At 54.6% G+C, this 18,974-nt stretch overlaps 1 protein-coding gene across 1 annotated transcript in view; it reads right to left on the reverse strand.

The window, feature by feature from the left end:
• The window catches only part of LOC137309249 (collagen alpha-1(V) chain-like), a gene marked incomplete at both ends in the record, with an annotated part of 31,343 nt that extends 12,721 nt beyond the window's left edge, over positions 1-18,622 (reverse strand). The window contains 4 exons of the mRNA XM_067977509.1: positions 10,488-10,544; positions 11,595-11,855; positions 13,513-13,719; positions 18,485-18,622. Coding sequence (XP_067833610.1) covers positions 10,488-10,544; positions 11,595-11,855; positions 13,513-13,719; positions 18,485-18,622 — 663 coding nt within the window. The remainder of the gene's footprint in view (positions 1-10,487; positions 10,545-11,594; positions 11,856-13,512; positions 13,720-18,484) is intronic.
• Between the last annotated feature and the right edge of the window lie 352 nt (positions 18,623-18,974).

An 18,974-nucleotide genomic window follows, 5' to 3' on the forward strand; every position in this document is an offset into this window, starting at 1 on the left:
CGGAGCAGATTGTACAGGGGGGAGAGAGAGATACGGCACAGATTGTACGCGGGGGAGAGAGAGATACGGCACAGATTGTACATGGGGGAGAGAGATACGGCACAGATGGTACAGGGGGGAGAGAGAGATACGGCACAGATTGTACGCGGGGGAGAGAGAGATACGGCACAGATTGTACACAGGGGAGAGATACGGCACAGATTGTACACGGGAGAGAGAGATACGGCACAGATTGTACACGGGGGAGAGAGATACGGCACAGATTGTACACGGGGGAGAGAGATACGGCACAGATTGTACATGGGGGAGAGAGATACGGCACAGATTGTACAGGGGGGAGAGAGAGATACGGCACATATTGTACATGGGGGAGAGAGATACGGCACAGATTGTACAGGGGGGAGAGAGAGATACGGCACAGATTGTACACGGGGGAGAGAGAGATACGGCACAGATTGTACACAGGGGAGAGATACGGCAGAGATTGCACACGGGGAGAGATACGGCACAGATTGTACACGGGGGAGAGATACGGCACAGATTGTACATGGGAGAGAGAGATACGGCACAGATTGTACACAAGGGAGAGATACGGCACAGATTGTACACGGGGGAGAGAGATACGGCACAGATTGTACACGGGGGAGAGAGATACGGCACAGATTGTACACGGGGGAGAGAGATACGGCACAGATTGTACACGTGGGAGAGATACGGCACAGATTGTACACGGGGGAGAGATACGGAACAGATTGTACACGGGGAGATACGGCACAGATTGTACACGTGGGAGAGATACGGCACAGATTGTACACGGGGGAGAGATACGGAACAGATTGTACACGGGGGAGATACGGCACAGATTGTACGCGGGGGTGAGAGATACGGAGCAGATTGTACATGGGGGAGAGAGATACGGCACAGATTGTACACGGGAGAGATACGGCACAGATTGTACACGGGAGAGAGATACGACACAGATTGTACACGGGGGAGAGAGATACGGCACGGATTGTACACGGGGTAGAGAGATACGGCACAGATTGTACACGGGGTAGAGAGATACGGCACAGATTGTACACGGGGGAGAGATACGGCACAGATTGTACACGGGAGAGAGATACGGCACAGATTGTACACGGGAGAGAGAGATACGGCACAGATTGCACACGGGGAGAGATACGGCACAGATTGTACACGGGGGAGAGATACGGCACAGATTGTGCACGGGAGAGAGAGATACGGCACAGATTGAACACGGGGAGAGATACGGCACAGATTGTACACGGGGGAGAGATACGGCACAGATTGTGCACGGGAGAGAGAGATACGGCACAGATTGTACACAAGGGAGAGATACGGCACAGATTGTACACGGGGGAGAGAGATACGGCACAGATTGTACACGGGGGAGAGAGATACGGCACAGATTGTACATGGGGGAGAGAGATACGGCACAGATTGTACAGGGGGGAGAGAGAGATACGGCACATATTGTACATGGGGGAGAGAGATACGGCACAGATTGTACAGGGGGGAGAGAGAGATACGGCACAGATTGTACACGGGGGAGAGAGAGATACGGCACAGATTGTACACAGGGGAGAGATACGGCAGAGATTGCACACGGGGAGAGATACGGCACAGATTGTACACGGGGGAGAGATACGGCACAGATTGTACATGGGAGAGAGAGATACGGCACAGATTGTACACAAGGGAGAGATACGGCACAGATTGTACACGGGGGAGAGAGATACGGCACAGATTGTACACGGGGGAGAGAGATACGGCACAGATTGTACACGGGGGAGAGAGATACGGCACAGATTGTTCACGGGAGAGAGAGATACGGCACAGATTGTACACGGGGGAGAGAGATACGGCACAGATTGTACACGGGGGAGAGAGATACGGCACAGATTGTACACGTGGGAGAGATACGGCACAGATTGTACACGGGGGAGAGATACGGAACAGATTGTACACGGGGGAGATACGGCACAGATTGTACACGTGGGAGAGATACGGCACAGATTGTACACGGGGAGACAGATACGGAGCAGATTGTACACGGGAGAGAGAGATACGGCACAGATTGTACACGGGGGAGAGAGATACGGCACAGATTGTACACAGGGGAGAGATATGGCACAGATTGTACACGGGGGAGAGATACGGCACAGATTGTACACGGGGGAGAGATACGGCACAGATTGTACATGGAGGAGAGATACGGCACAGATTGTACATGGGGGAGAGAGATACGGCACAGATTGTACACGGGAGAGAGATACGGCACAGATTGTACATGGGGGAGAGAGAGATACGGCACAGATTGTACAGGGGGGAGAGATACGGCACAGATTGTACACGGGAGAGAGAGATACGGCACAGATTGTACACGGGAGAGAGAGATACGGCACAGATTGTACACGGGGGAGAGAGATACGGCACAGATTGTTCACGGGGGAGAGAGATACGGCACAGATTGTACACGGGGGAGAGAGATACGGCACAGATTGTACACGGGGGAGAGAGATACGGCACAGATTGTACACGGGGGAGAGAGATACGGCACAGATTGTACACGGGAGAGAGATACGGCACAGATTGTACACGGGAGAGAGAGATACGGCACAGATTGTACACGGGAGAGAGAGATACGGCACAGATTGTACACGGGGGAGAGAGATACGGCACGGATTGTACACGGGGGAGAGAGATACGGCACAGATTGTACACGGGAGAGACAGATACGGCACAGATTGTACACGGGGGAGAGAGATACGGCACGGATTGTACACGGGGAGAGAGGGCACAGATTGTACACGGGGGAGAGAGATACGGCACAGATTGTACACGGGGGAGAGATACGGCACAGATTGTACACGGGAGAGAGATATGGCACAGATTGTACACGGGAGAGAGAGATACGGCACAGATTGTTACACGGGAGAGAGATACGGCACAGATTGTACACGGGGAGAGATACGGCACAGATTGTAGACGGGGGAGAGAGATACGGCACAGATTGTACACGGTAGAGAGATACGGCACAGATTGTACACGGGGGAGAGATACGGCAGAGATTGCACACGGGGAGAGATACGGCACAGATTGTACACGGGGGAGAGATACGGCACAGATTGTACATGGGAGAGAGAGATACGGCACAGATTGTACACAAGGGAGAGATACGGCACAGATTGTACACGGGGGAGAGAGATACGGCACAGATTGTACACGGGGGAGAGAGATACGGCACAGATTGTACACGGGGGAGAGAGATACGGCACAGATTGTTCACGGGAGAGAGAGATACGGCACAGATTGTACACGGGGGAGAGAGATACGGCACAGATTGTACACAGGGGAGAGAGATACGGCACAGATTGTACACGTGGGAGAGATACGGCACAGATTGTACACGTGGGAGAGATACGGCACAGATTGTACACGGGGAGAGAGATACGGAGCAGATTGTACACGGGGGAGAGATACGGCATGGATTGTACATGGGGGAGAGAGATACAGCAGATTGCACACGGGGGAGAGAGATACGGCACAGATTGTACACGGGGGAGAGAGATACGGCACAGATTGTACACGGGGGAGAGAGAGATACGGAGCAGATTGTACACGGGAGAGAGAGATACGGCACAGATTGTACACGGGGGAGAGAGATACGGCACAGATTGTACACGGGGGAGAGAGATACGGCACAGATTGTACACGGGGGAGAGATACGGCACAGATTGTACACGGGGGAGAGAGATACGGAGTAGATTGTACACGGGGGAGAGAGATACGGAACAGATTGTACACGGAGGAGATACGGCACAGATTGTACACGGGGGAGAGAGATACGGAGCAGATTGTACACGAGGGAGAGAGAGATACGGCACAGATTGTACACAGGGGAGAGAGATACGGAGCAGATTGTACACGGGGGAGAGAGATACGGCACAGATTGTACACGGGGGAGAGAGATACGGAGCAGATTGTACACGAGGGAGAGAGAGATACGGCACAGATTGTACACGGGGGAGAGAGATACGGAGCAGATTGTACACGGGGGAGAGAGATACGGCACAGATTGTACACGGGGGAGAGAGATACGGAGCAGATTGTACATGGGGGAGAGAGATACGGCACAGATTGTACAGGGGGGAGAGAGAGATACGGCACAGATTGTACATGGGGGAGAGAGATACGGCACAGATTGTACAGGGGGGAGAGAGAGATACGGCACAGATTGTACACGGGGGAGAGAGAGATACGGCACAGATTGTACACAGGGGAGAGATACGGCACAGATTGTACACGGGAGAGAGAGATACGGCACAGATTGTACACGGGGGAGAGAGATACGGCACAGATTGTACACGGGGGAGAGAGATACGGCACAGATTGTACATGGGGGAGAGAGATACGGCACAGATTGTACAGGGGGGAGAGAGAGATACGGCACAGATTGTACATGGGGGAGAGAGATACGGCACAGATTGTACAGGGGGGAGAGAGAGATACGGCACAGATTGTACACGGGGGAGAGAGAGATACGGCACAGATTGTACACAGGGGAGAGATACGGCACAGATTGTACACGGGAGAGAGAGATACGGCACAGATTGTACACGGGGGAGAGAGATACGGCACAGATTGTACACGGGGGAGAGAGATACGGCACAGATTGTACACAGGGGAGAGAGATACGGCACAGATTGTACACGGGGGAGAGAGATACGGCACAGATTGTACACGGTGGAGAGAGATACGGCACGGATTGTACACGGGGGAGAGAGATACGGCACAGATTGTACACGAGAGAGAGATACGGCACAGATTGTACACGGGAGAGAGAGATACGGCACAGATTGTACACGGGAGAGAGATACGGCACAGATTGTACACGGGGGAGAGAGATACGGCACGGATTGTACACGGGGAGAGAGGGCACAGATTGTACACGGGGGAGAGAGATACGGCACAGATTGTACACGGGGTAGAGAGATACGGCACAGATTGTACACGGGGGAGAGATACGGCACAGATTGTACACGGGAGAGAGATATGGCACAGATTGTACACGGGAGAGAGAGATACGGCACAGATTGTACACAGGGGCGAGATACGGCACAGATTGTACACGGGAGAGAGAGATACGGCACAGATTGTACACAAGGGAGAGATACGGCACAGATTGTACACGGGGGAGAGAGATACGGCACAGATTGTACACGGGGGAGAGAGATACGGCACAGATTGTACACGGGGGAGAGAGATACGGCGCAGATTGTACACGGGGGAGAGAGATACGGCGCAGATTGTACACGGGGGAGAGAGATACAGCACAGATTGTACACAGGGGAGAGAGATACGGCACAGATTGTTCACGGGAGAGAGAGATACGGCACAGATTGTACACGGGGGAGAGAGATACGGCACAGATTGTACACGGGGGAGAGAGATACGGCACAGATTGTACACGGGGGAGAGAGATACGGCACAGATTGTACACGGGGGAGAGAGATACGGCACAGATTGTACATGGGGGAGAGAGAGATACGGAGCAGATTGTACACGGGGGAGAGAGATACGGCACAGATTGTACATGGGGGAGAGAGATACGGCACAGATTGTACACGGGGGAGAGATACGGCACAGATTGTTACACGGGAGAGAGATACGGCACAGATTGTACACGGGGGAGAGATACAGCACAGATTGTACACGGGGGAGAGAGATACGGCACAGATTGTTACACGGGAGAGAGATAGGGCACAGATTGTACACGGGGAGAGAGATACGGCACAGATTGTTACACAGGAGAGAGATACGGCACAGATTGTACACGGGGAGAGAGATACGGCACAGATTGTTACACGGGAGAGAGATACGGCACAGATTGTACATGGGGGAGAGAGATACGGCACAGATTGTACACGGGGGAGAGATACGGCACAGATTGTACACGGGGGAGAGATACGGAACAGATTGTACACGGGGGAGAGATACGGAACAGATTGTACACGGGGGAGATACGGCACAGATTGTACGCGGGGGTGAGAGATACGGAGCAGATTGTACATGGGGGAGAGAGATACGGCACAGATTGTACACGGGAGAGATACGGCACAGATTGTACACGGGAGAGAGATACGACACAGATTGTACACGGGGGAGAGAGATACGGCACGGATTGTACACGGGGTAGAGAGATACGGCACAGATTGTACACGGGGTAGAGAGATACGGCACAGATTGTACACGGGGGAGAGATACGGCACAGATTGTACACGGGAGAGAGATACGGCACAGATTGTACACGGGAGAGAGAGATACGGCACAGATTGCACACGGGGAGAGATACGGCACAGATTGTACACGGGGGAGAGATACGGCACAGATTGTGCACGGGAGAGAGAGATACGGCACAGATTGCACACGGGGAGAGATACGGCACAGATTGTACACGGGGGAGAGATACGGCACAGATTGTGCACGGGAGAGAGAGATACGGCACAGATTGTACACAAGGGAGAGATACGGCACAGATTGTACACGGGGGAGAGATACGGCACAGATTGTACACGGGGGAGAGAGATACGGCACAGATTGTACACGGGGAGAGAGATACGGCACAGATTGTACACGGGGAGAGAGATACGGAGCAGATTGTACACGGGGGAGAGAGATACGGCACAGATTGTACACGGGGAGAGAGATACGGCACAGATTGTACACGGGGGAGAGAGATACGGCACAGATTGTACACGTGGGAGAGATACGGCACAGATTGTACACGGGGGAGAGATACGGAACAGATTGTACACGGGGGAGATACGGCACAGATTGTACACGGGGAGAGAGATACGGAGCAGATTGTACACGGGGGAGAGAGATACGGAGCAGATTGTACACGGGAGAGAGAGATACGGCACAGATTGTACACGGGGGAGAGAGATACGGCACAGATTGTACACGGGGGAGAGATACGGCACAGATTGTACATGGGGGAGAGATACGGAGCAGATTGTACACGGGGGAGAGAGATATTGGACAGATTGTACACGGGAGAGAGAGATACGGCACAGATTGTACACGGGAGAGAGAGATACGGCAGAGATTGTACACGGGAGAGAGAGATAAGGCACAGATTGTACACGGGGGAGAGAGAGAGGGCACAGATTGTACACGGGGGAGAGATACGGCACGGATTGTACATGGGGGAGAGAGATACGGCACAGATTGTACACGGGGAGAGAGATACGGAGCAGATTGTACACGGGGGAGAGAGATACGGCACAGATTGTACACGGGGGAGAGAGATATGGCACAGCTTGTACACGGGAGAGAGAGATAAGGCACAGATTGTACATGGGGGAGAGATACGGCACGGATTGTACATGGGGGAGAGAGATACGGCACAGATTGTACACGGGGAGAGAGATACGGAGCAGATTGTACACGGGGGAGAGAGATACGGCACAGATTGTACACGTGGGAGAGATACGGCACAGATTGTACACGGGGGAGAGATACGGAACAGATTGTACACGGGGGAGATACGGCACAGATTGTACACGGGGAGAGAGATACGGAGCAGATTGTACACGGGGGAGAGAGATCCGGAGCAGATTGTACATGGGGGAGAGATACAGCAAAGATTGTACACGGGGGAGAGAGATAAGGCACAGATTGTACACGAGGGAGAGAGAGATACGGCACAGATTGTACACGGGAGAGAGAGAGATACGGCACAGATTGTACACGGGAGAGAGAGATAAGGCACAGATTGTACACGAGGGAGAGAGAGATACGGCACAGATTGTACACGGGAGAGAGAGATAAGGCACAGATTGTACACGGGAGAGAGAGATAAGGCACAGATTGTACACGAGGGAGAGAGAGATACGGCACAGATTGTACACGGGAGAGAGAGAGATACGGCACAGATTGTACACGGGAGAGAGAGATAAGGCACAGATTGTACACGAGGGAGAGAGAGATACTGCACAGATTGTACACGGGGGAGAGAGATACGGCACAGATTGTACACGGGGGAGAGATACGGCACAGATTGTACATGGGGGAGAGATACGGGGCAGATTGTACACGGGGGAGAGAGATACGGGGCAGATTGTGCACAGGAGAAGGAAATATGGGACAGAATATACACAGTAGAGAGAGAGATCTGATGTTAATCCCTCACACTGTCACTCAGTAACCCCTGTCCCCCCAGCGCCCTGTGTTACTGACTGTATCTCTACTGATATTAATCCCTCTCCCTCACACTGTCTCTCAGTAACCCCTCTCCCCCAGCGCCCTGTGTTACTGACTGTATCTCTACTGATGTTAATCCCTCTCCCTCACACTGTCACTCAGTAACCCCTCTCCCCCAGCGCCCTGTGTTACTGACTGTATCTCTACTGATGTTAATCCCTCTCCCTCACACTGTCACTCAGTAACCCCTCTCCCCCAGCGCCCTGTGTTACTGACTGTATCTCTACTGATATCAGGGGTGATGTCAGGAAGCATTTCTTCACACAAAGGGGAGTGGAAATCTGGAACTCTCTCCCCCAAAAAGCTGTCGGGGCTGGGGGTCAATTGGAGATTTTAAAACTGAGACCAATAGATTTTTGTTGGGTGAGGGGATTAAAGGTTATGGACCCAAGGCGGGTAAATGGAGTTAAGATACAGATCAACCATGATCTAATTGAATGGCGGAACAGGCTCGAGGGGCTGAATGGCCTCCTCCTGTTTCTTTGTTACAATCGAACAGCAGGTGAATGAAAATCAGAAACTAAGTGGACTTTGTGAGAAAGGGAATCTCGGAGAACAATCTCATTGTAACCTCGAAGACAATGACCGATAAAATCCCACTCCTGCTGTAAACTGTTCCCAGGACTGTTTCCAGCGAATGCTGCCAGAGGCAGGGTCTAGTTGGATGATAATATAAATAAACGGCATGCTCGTTGTGAGAATATTGCAGCTTCGGAGATGGTCCGAACTTGTGGGAACAAGATGGACGTTTTGCCGAGTAAGTTCTGAAGTTTTGACACCAGGGTGCGGGCTGGGGTGATGGGCAGAGCGAACGTCACGGCTGGGACTCTCAGCGTGAAGCTTCACACGATAGGCGTGCCCATCGGGAATTCAGGCACAGAGGGTCGAGTGCCCAATCTGTAGCCCGCACAATTTAATTGGGCTGAAAATCCGTCACTCCCTGAGTCGGGAATGATTGAGTTTCCTTTCAGAACTCCCGAAACACAAAGCTTAGCTCAGGGAGATCAGAATCGTAAACTTCACCCTTTAAATATCCCGCACGTAAAGGACATTTTACCCTTTTGGAGAAAGCGAGCACTGGTTATCTCATAAAAAAGACAAACTTTCTTATCAATAGATTTAGCAAGACAGATTTTCCCATGTCTGGCTGGAGAAGGCTTCGTTCTGAGCAGAGTTACACACAGCGAAACCCTGTCAAGATCTCCCGTTCATTCTCCACACAATCTTAGATCCCAGCCTGTTTTGGGAGCTGACTGCCTTGGGGGGCCGGGCCGGGGGGGAGGGAGCCCAGATATTAAGCCCTCCTGCTGGGGTTTGAATGGGAGGGGGCTATCAGCGGGGGAGGGGCAAAGCATGGGCACAAAAGGAGACGAGACGGGAATTAACCCCAAGGTTTGTGGAAGCAGCAATGTCGGTGCCACTGGTCAGAGGGTGAGAGTGGCATGGCTCTGTTTGGCATTGTCAGGGCGAGGGGGTTAAAGAGTAGGGATACATAGGATAGTTGGAACAGGAGGAGGCCATTCAGCCCCTCGAGCCTCTTCCACCATTCAATTAGATTATGGCTGATCTGTATCTTAACTCCATTTACCTGCCTTGGTTCTGTAATCCTTAATGCCCTCACCCAATAAAAATCGATCAATCTCAGTTTTCAAAGCTCCAATTGACCCTCAGCCTCAACAGCTTTTTGGGGGAGAGAGTTCCAGATTCCCACTCCCCTTTGTGTGATGAAGTGCTTCCTGACATCACCCCTGAATGGCCTGGCTCTAATTTTAAGGTTCTGCCCCCTTGTTCTGGACTCCCCCCACCAGAGGAAATAGTTTCTCTCTATCGACCCTATCAAATCCTTTAATCATCTTAAACACCTCGATTAGATCACCTCTTAATCTTCTGTACTCGAGGGAATACAAGCCCAGTCTGTGCAACCTGTCCTCGTAATTTAACCCTTTCAGCCCCGGTATCATTCTGGTGAATCTGCGCTGCCCCCCCTCCAAGGCCAATATATCCTTCCTGAGGGGCGGGGCCCAGAACTGAACTCTCTCTCTCCAGATGTGGTCCACCAGAGGTTTATATAAACTGTAATATAACTTCCACCCCTCATGCGGGAGCTTCTCAGAGAACGACACATGTAACCCCTCGAACCCCACCCACAAACACCAGGCATGATTGCTGGTCAGCTCAAGGCTGGACTCTGGACTCACAGGTTCAATGATTGCTGGCTCGCCCTTCTGACCCTTCTCACCCCTCACACCATTGGTCTAAAAATTGGAAAGAGAATAAGAACATTTTAATCGAATGAACAAACTTTAACTTTCAATTCAAGCAGGTAAATGAATTAGGGGATGGATATCAATGAAAGGAACACTGTCCCATCAAACACTCCCAGGGCAGGTACAGGGTTAGATACAGAGTAAAGCTCCCTCTACACTGTCCCATCAAACACTCCCAGGGCAGGTACAGGGTTAGATACAGAGTAAAGCTCCCTCTACATCAGTCCATCACCGGCATCTCCACATCATGTTTCAGACATGTGTGACCACGTGTTCTGTGTCTGTTTCAGGCATGTGTGACCACATGTTCTGTGTATGTTTCAGGCATGTGTGACCACATGTTCTGTGTCTGTTTCATGCATGTGTGACCACATGCTCTGTGTATGTTTCAGGCATGTGTGACCACATGGTGTGTGTATTTTTCAGGCATGTGTGTCCACATGGTCTGTGTATGTTTCAGGCTTGTGTGACCACATGTTCTGTGTATGTTTCAGGCGTGTGTGACCATATGTTCTGTGTATGTTTCAGGCATGCGTGACCACATGTTCTGTGTATGTTTCAGGCCTGTGTGACCACATGGTCTGTGTATGTTTCAGGCATGTGTGACCACATGTTCTGTGTATGTTTCAGGTGTGTGTGACCACATGTTCTGTGTATGTTTCAGGCATGTGTGACCACATGGTCAGTGTATGTTTCAGACATGTCTGACCACATGGTCTGTGTATGTTTCAGGCACATTTGACCACATGTTCTGTGTATGTTTCAGGTGTGTGTGATCACCAATTAACCAGTTGTGGTTAGTAGATACCGACCTTGAGTTTAAAAGCCTATAGATTGGGAGAGGTGAGGGAGTGTCTGATCTGAAGTTCTGGGAGAGGGGGAGTTAAACGGTGTGGTGAGTTTGATTTGAGCGCAGTGAGAATACAGGGAGGAGGAAGAGCGCAGGGGACGGGAGATTTGGAGTCTGGGAGGAACTAGAAAGAACCAAAAAAGATTTGCCATTAAAAGCAAAAGCCATGAACTCCAGGAACACCTTACCCTCCCATAGTCTGTCCCGGTGATGGCGGGCGAGCCTGGCCCCAGCTCAGACTCAGTCACCTTGTCTTCATAATCGTAATAAACTTCATACTCATCAAAGTAGTTGGGATTTTCTTCAGTGATCTTTTCTTCAAAGAACGAGTCTTCATTTGTTGCCCCTTGTCCAGGTATTGTTTCCTCAACAATCTCGATTGTGTGCTCAGGATTTTCTTCTATTACGGTCTCGTTGTAGTGAAATACCTCTCCCTCGACAGTTTGGGTCTTTGTTTTTGCAGCGCAGGGTAAAAGAAAGATGCACGTTTAGTGTTGCTTTGTTTAAAGTGTGGGATTTCGAGTAATATGTTGTGCCTGTTTTATGTCGGTAATGAGGTCCAATTTCCACCTCTTGGAAGCTATAATCAAAGAAGGGTCCAGGTATTTAAAACCCAAGTCCTTGTCTCGAGGCGGTGAGTCGCCTTCTTGAACCGCTGCAGTCCGTGTGGTGAAGGTTCTCCCACAGTGCTGTTAGGGAGGGAGTTCAGAGCAGTTTGAGGGACTTGCTCAGCCCACCACGTTGGTGTGGGACTGGAGTCACCTATAGGCCCAAACCGGGTAAGGACGGCAGGTCTCCTTCCTTAAAGGACATCAGTGAACCAGTTGGGTTTTTACGACAATCCGACAGTTTCACAGTCACTTTTACTGAGACCAGATTTTTATTTCCAGATATTTAAAACTGAATTCAAATTACCCACAGTGGGATTTGAACTCACGATCCTCTGGATAATTGGTCCAGGCCGCTGGATTACTAATCCAATAACATAACCACTACCCCACCATAACCACTTAATACCTGTTCTACAACCTGTCAATACATACACATGAAGAAACACAGAGACACACTCACATACGCACAGACGACATGTACATAAGCAGACAGACAAGAGTCTCTCACTGCTCAGTGGGTGATGGGTGAAGCATTGAGTTTTACAGACTACACAGTCCAGGTTCCATTCTTGATCTGTCCTGAGTCAACACAGGGAGAGGAGCCGGTGGTGGGGGAGAGGAGCCGGTGGTGGGGGAGAGGAGCCGGTGGTGGGGGAGAGGAGCCGGTGGGGGGGGAGAGGAGCCGGTGGGGGGGAGAGGAGCCGGTGGGGGGGAGAGGAGCCGGTGGGGGGAGAGGAGCCGGTGGTGGGGAGAGGAGCCGGTGGGGGGGAGAGGAGCCGGTGGGGGGGAGAGGAGCCGGTGGGGGGGAGAGGAGCCGGTGGGGGGAGAGGAGCCGGTGGGGGGGAGAGGAGCCGGTGGGGGGGGGAGAGGAGCCGGTGGGGGGGAGAGGAGCCGGTGGGGGGGGAGAGGAGCCGGTGGTGGGGGAGAGGAGCCGGTGGGGGGGAGAGGAGCCGGTGGGGGGAGAGGAGCCGGTGGTGGGGAGAGGAGCCGGTGGGGGGGGAGAGGAGCCGGTGGGGGGGGAGAGGAGCCGGTGGGGGGGGAGAGGAGCCGGTGGGGGGGAGAGGAGCCGGTGGGGGGGAGAGGAGCCGGTGGGGGGGGAGAGGAGCCGGTGGGGGGGGAGAGGAGCCGGTGGGGGGAGAGGAGCCGGTGGGGGGGAGAGGAGCCGGTGGGGGGGAGAGGAGCCGGTGGGGGGGAGAGGAGCCATGCTTCTGCTCCTGCTCATTATCCAGTGACTCCTGCTATGTGTTGGTGATCAGGCTCGACTGTGAAGCCTCCACAGATGAATAGCCAGCCAACATCAGTGTTTAGACTGACGGGTAAGCTATCAGAGTGGGGGGTGGTGTCAATGGAATCCATACCCCAGGAATAATCAGCATCTCCAGGAGAGGTGGGGAGGGAACCAGGAATCAATGAAACAAGAGTGGGCCACACACTCCACACAGGACCATGCCTGTGGACTCACACAACTGGAGGAATAACTCCAATCATTTATTACCTGGTTATCGAATTCTAATCCTGAAGTTATAAAGCCATCCTCTTTGTCCGTTGTGTCATTTGTGATTTTTGTTTCTGTGTAATAATCTTCATATCCGTAGTTGTCGTAATAGTCCGTGTGCATGGTCGGATAGTCTGTGGTTGAAGTTTCTGGTATGGTAACGATGGTCTCCGCAAACACATCTTCCTCCCCTTCAGTTTGGCTCTCCTAAATCAACAGGATGTAGAAGCATTATTGGAGCCTCATGAATTCCATCAGCATTACTCTATTGTCACTCTGTTCCATTATCCCAAGTAGTCCATTGACCCATTGCCCACTGCTTCATTGCCCCACTCTCCCAGTGCCCCACTCTCCAGTGCCCCACTCTCCCAGTGCCCCACTCTCCCATTGCCCCACTCTCCCATTGCCCCACTCTCCCAGTGCCCCACTCTCCCAGTTCCCACTCTCCCATTGCCCCCCTCTCCCAGTGCCCCACTCTCACAATGCCCCGCTATCCCATTACCCCAGTGCCCACTCTCCCAGTGCCCCACTCTCCCAGTGCCCCACTCTCCCAGTGCCCCACTCTCCCAGTGCCCCACTCTCCCATTGCCCCACTCTCCCAGTGCCCCACTCTCCCATTGCCCCACTCTCCCATTACCCCATTGCCCCACTATTCCAATGCCCCACTCTCCCATTGCCCCACTCTCCCATTACCCCATTGCCCCACTCTCCAATGCCCACTCTCCCAATGCCCCACTCTCCCAATGCCCCACTCGCCCAATGCCCCATTCTCCCATTGCCCCACTCTCCCATTGCCCCATTGCCCCACTCTCCCATTGCCCCACTCTCCCATTACCCCATTGCCCCACTCTCCCAATGCCCCACTCTCCCATTACCCCATTGCCCCACTCTCCCAATGCCCCACTCTCCCAATGCCCCACTCTCCAATGCCCCACTCTCCCATTGCCCCACTCTCCCAGTGCCCCACTATCCCATTGCCCCACTCTCCCATTGCCCCACTCTCCCATTACCCCATTGCCCCACTCGCCCAATGCCCCACTCTCCCATTGCCCCACTCTCCCAGTGCCCCACTATCCCATTACTCCAATGCCCCACTCTCCCAGTGCCCCACTATCTCATTACTCCAATGCCCAGTATCCCATTGCCCACTGCTTCATTGCCCCACTCTCCCAGTGCCCCACTCTCCCAGTGCCCCACTGCCCCAGTTGCCCCACTATCCCAGTGCCCCACTATCCCAATGCCCCACTCTCCCAATGCCCCACTCTCCCAATGCCCCACTCTCCCAATGCCCCACTCTCCAATGCCCCACTCTCCCAGTGCCCCACTGTCCTAGTTGCCCCACTATCCCGGTGCCCCACTATCCAGTGCCCACTCTCCCAATGCCCCACTCTCCAATGCCCCACTATCCCAGTGCCCCACTATCCCAGTGCCCACTCTCCCATTACCCCATTGCCCCACTCTCCCAGTGCCCACTCTCCAATGCCCCACTCTCCCAATGCCCCACTATCCCAGTGCCCCACTATCCCAGTGCCCACTCTCCCAATGCCCCACTCTCCCAGTGCCCCACTATCTCATTACTCCAATGCCCCAGTATCCCATTGCCCCACTATCCCAGTGCCCCACTCTCCCAGTGCCCCACTGTTCCAGTTGCCCCACTATCCAGTGCCCACTCTCCAATGCCCCACTCTCCCAATGCCCTACTCTCCCGGTGCCCCACTCTCCCAGTGCCCCACTGTCCCAGTTGCCCCACTATTCCAGTGCCCACTCTCCCAATGCCCCACTCTCCCAATGCCCCACTATCCCAGTGCCCCACTATCCCAGTGCCCACTCTCCCATTACCCCATTGCCCCACTCTCCCAGTGCCCACTCTCCCAATGCCCCACTCTCCCAATGCCCCACTATCCAGTGCCCCACTATCCCAGTGCCCACTCTCCCAATGCCCCACTCTCCCAGTGCCCCACTTTCTCATTACTCCAATGCCCCAGTATCCCATTGCCCACTGCTTCATTGCCCCACTCTCCCAGTGCCCCACTCTCCCAGTGCCCCATTCTCCCATTGCCCCACTCTCCCAGTGCCCCACTCTCCCAGTGCCCCACTCTCCCAGTGCCCCACTCTCCCATTACCCCATTCTTCCATTGCCCCACTCTCCCAGTGCCCCACTCTCCCAGTGCCCCACTCTCCCATTACCCCATTCTCCCATTGCCCCACTCTCCCATTGCCCCACTCTCCCAGTGCCCCACTCTCCCAGTGCCCCACTGTCCCAGTTGCCCCACTATCCCAGTGCCCACTCTCCCAATGCCCCACTCTCCCAATGCCCTACTCTCCCGGTGCCCCACTCTCCCAGTGCCCCACTGTCCCAGTTGCCCCACTATCCCAGTGCCCCACTATCCCAGTGCCCACTCTCCCAATGCCCCACTCTCCCAATGCCCCACTATCCCAGTGCCCCACTATCCCAGTGCCCACTCTCCCATTACCCCATTGCCCCACTCTCCCAGTGCCCACTCTCCCAATGCCCCACTCTCCCAATGCCCCACTATCCCAGTGCCCCACTATCCAGTGCCCACTCTCCCAATGCCCCACTCTCCCAGTGCCCCACTTTCTCATTACTCCAATGCCCCAGTATCCCATTGCCCACTGCTTCATTGCCCCACTCTCCCAGTGCCCCACTCTCCCAGTGCCCCATTCTCCCATTGCCCCACTCTCCCAGTGCCCCACTCTCCCAGTGCCCCACTCTCCCAGTGCCCCACTCTCCCATTACCCCATTCTCCCATTGCCCCACTCTCCCAGTGCCCCGCTCTCCCAGTGCCCCACTCTCCCAGTGCCCCACTCTCCCATTGCCCCACTCTCCCAGTGCCCCACTCTCCCAGTGCCCCACTCTCCCAGTGCCCCACTCTCCCAGTGCCCCATTCTCCCATTGCCCCACTCTCCCAGTGCCCCACTCTCCCAGTGCCCCACTCTCCCAGTGCCCCACTCTCCAGTGCCCCACTCTCCCAGTGCCCCATTCTCCCATTGCCCCACTCTCCCAGTACCCCACTCTCCCAGTGCCCCACTCTCCCATTACCCCGCTCTCCCAGTGCCCTGCTCTACCAGTGCCCCACTCTCCCATTGCCCCACTCTCCCAGTGCCCCACTCTCCCAGTGCCCCACTCTCCCAGAGCCCCACTCTCCCAGAGCCCCACTCTCCCAGAGCCCCACTCTCCCAGTGTCCACTCTCCCAGTTCCCACTCTCCCATTACCCCAGTGCTCCACTCTCCCAGTGCCCCACTCTCCCATTACCCCATTGCCCCACTCTCCCAGTGCCCCACTCTCCCAGTTCCCACTCTCCCAGTGCCCACTCTCCCAGTTCCCACTCTCCCAGTGCCCCTTTCTCCCATTGCCCCACTTTCTCATTACTCCAATGCCCCAGTATCCCATTGCCCACTGCTTCATTGCCCCACTCTCCCAGTGCCCCACTCTCCCAGTGCCCCATTCTCCCATTGCCCCACTCTCCCAGTGCCCACTCTCCCAATGCCCCACTCTCCCAATGCCCCACTATCCAGTGCCCCACTATCCCAGTGCCCACTCTCCCAATGCCCCACTCTCCCAGTGCCCCACTTTCTCATTACTCCAATGCCCCAGTATCCCATTGCCCACTGCTTCATTGCCCCACTCTCCCAGTGCCCCACTCTCCCAGTGCCCCATTCTCCCATTGCCCCACTCTCCCAGTGCCCCACTCTCCCAGTGCCCCACTCTCCCAGTGCCCCACTCTCCCAGTGCCCCACTCTCCCATTACCCCATTCTCCCAGTGCCCCGCTCTCCCAGTGCCCCGCTCTCCCAGTGCCCCACTCTCCCAGTGCCCCACTCTCCCAGTGCCCCACTCTCCCAGTGCCCCACTCTCCCAGTGCCCCACTCTCCCAGTGCCCCACTCTCCCAGTGCCCCGCTCTCCCAGTGCCCCATTCTCCCATTGCCCCACTCTCCCAGTGCCCCACTCTCCCAGTGCCCCACTCTCCCAGTGCCCCACTCTCCCAGTGCCCCACTCTCCCAGTGCCCCACTCTCCCAGTGCCCCATTCTCCCATTGCCCCACTCTCCCAGTACCCCACTCTCCCAGTGCCCCACTCTCCCATTACCCCACTCTCCCAGTGCCCTGCTCTCCCAGTGCCCCACTCTCCCATTGCCCCACTCTCCCAGTGCCCCACTCTCCCAGTGCCCCACTCTCCCAGAGCCCCACTCTCCCAGAGCCCCACTCTCCCAGAGCCCCACTCTCCCAGTGTCCACTCTCCCAGTTCCCACTCTCCCATTACCCCAGTGCTCCACTCTCCCAGTGCCCCACTCTCCCATTACCCCATTGCCCCACTCTCCCAGTGCCCCACTCTCCCAGTTCCCACTCTCCCAGTGCCCCACTCTCCCATTACCCCATTGCCCCACTCTCCCAGTGCCCCACTCTCCCAGTTCCCACTCTCCAGTGCCCACTCTCCCAGTTCCCACTCTCCCATTACCCGAGTGCCCCACTCTCCCAGTGCCCCACTGTCCCATTACCCCATTGCCCCACTCTCCCAGTGCCCCACTCTCCCAGTTCCCACTCTCCCAGTGCCCACTCTCCCAGTTCCCACTCTCCCAGTGCCCCACTCTCCCATTACCCCATTGCCCCACTCTCCCATTGCCCCACTCTCCCAGTTCCCACTCTCCCATTACCCCATTGCCCCACTCTCCCAGTTCCCCACTCTCCCATTGCCCCACTCTCCCAGTGCCCACTCTCCCAGTGCCCACTCTCCATTACCCCATTGCCCCACTCTCCCATTGCCCCACTCTCCCATTACCCCATTCTCCCATTGCCCCACTCTCCCAGTGCCCCACTCTCCCATTGCCCCACTCTCCCAGTGCCCCACTCTCCCATTGCCCCACTCTCCCAGTGCCCCACTCTCCATTGCCCCACTCTCCCATTGCCCCACTCTCCCATTGCCCCACTCTCCCAGTGCCCACTCTCCCGTTTACCAGTTGATCAGGCACTGCAGTGATTGGACCCGTGATTTGCTCTCCGTATTCTGGTATTTTTTCAGTGGGTGCTTCATTGTAATCGTCTGGGAATTCTTCATAATAAGGATATTCATAATAGTAACTCTCCTCTGCATCCTGTAAACAAAGCATTAACACCACTTAGAGAACGGCTGATTGAAGAATGCCAGTGGGAAATTGCAGTTCCCCGGATTATATAGAATTACAAAGAAATTATTACACAGGAACAGGCCATTCAGCCCATCCAGTCTGTGCTGGGGTTTGTCCTCCACACGAGCAGTACCCTAAGCCCATGCACCCGCCCTGTTCCGTATCCCTTGATCCCCTGGTCTCTGCTTCAATCACTAACTCCAGTAACGATCACTACATCCAAACTTAAACTCGGTCACCAAACCTCTCCACATTCTCCCCTCCACAGTCCGAGTGCTGAACCTGTATCTCTTTCTCTACTTTCTCTCTTATCTCCCCA

This window comes from Heptranchias perlo, unplaced genomic scaffold, assembly GCF_035084215.1.
Source record: "Heptranchias perlo isolate sHepPer1 unplaced genomic scaffold, sHepPer1.hap1 HAP1_SCAFFOLD_1559, whole genome shotgun sequence".
Taxonomy (NCBI): domain Eukaryota; kingdom Metazoa; phylum Chordata; class Chondrichthyes; order Hexanchiformes; family Hexanchidae; genus Heptranchias; species Heptranchias perlo.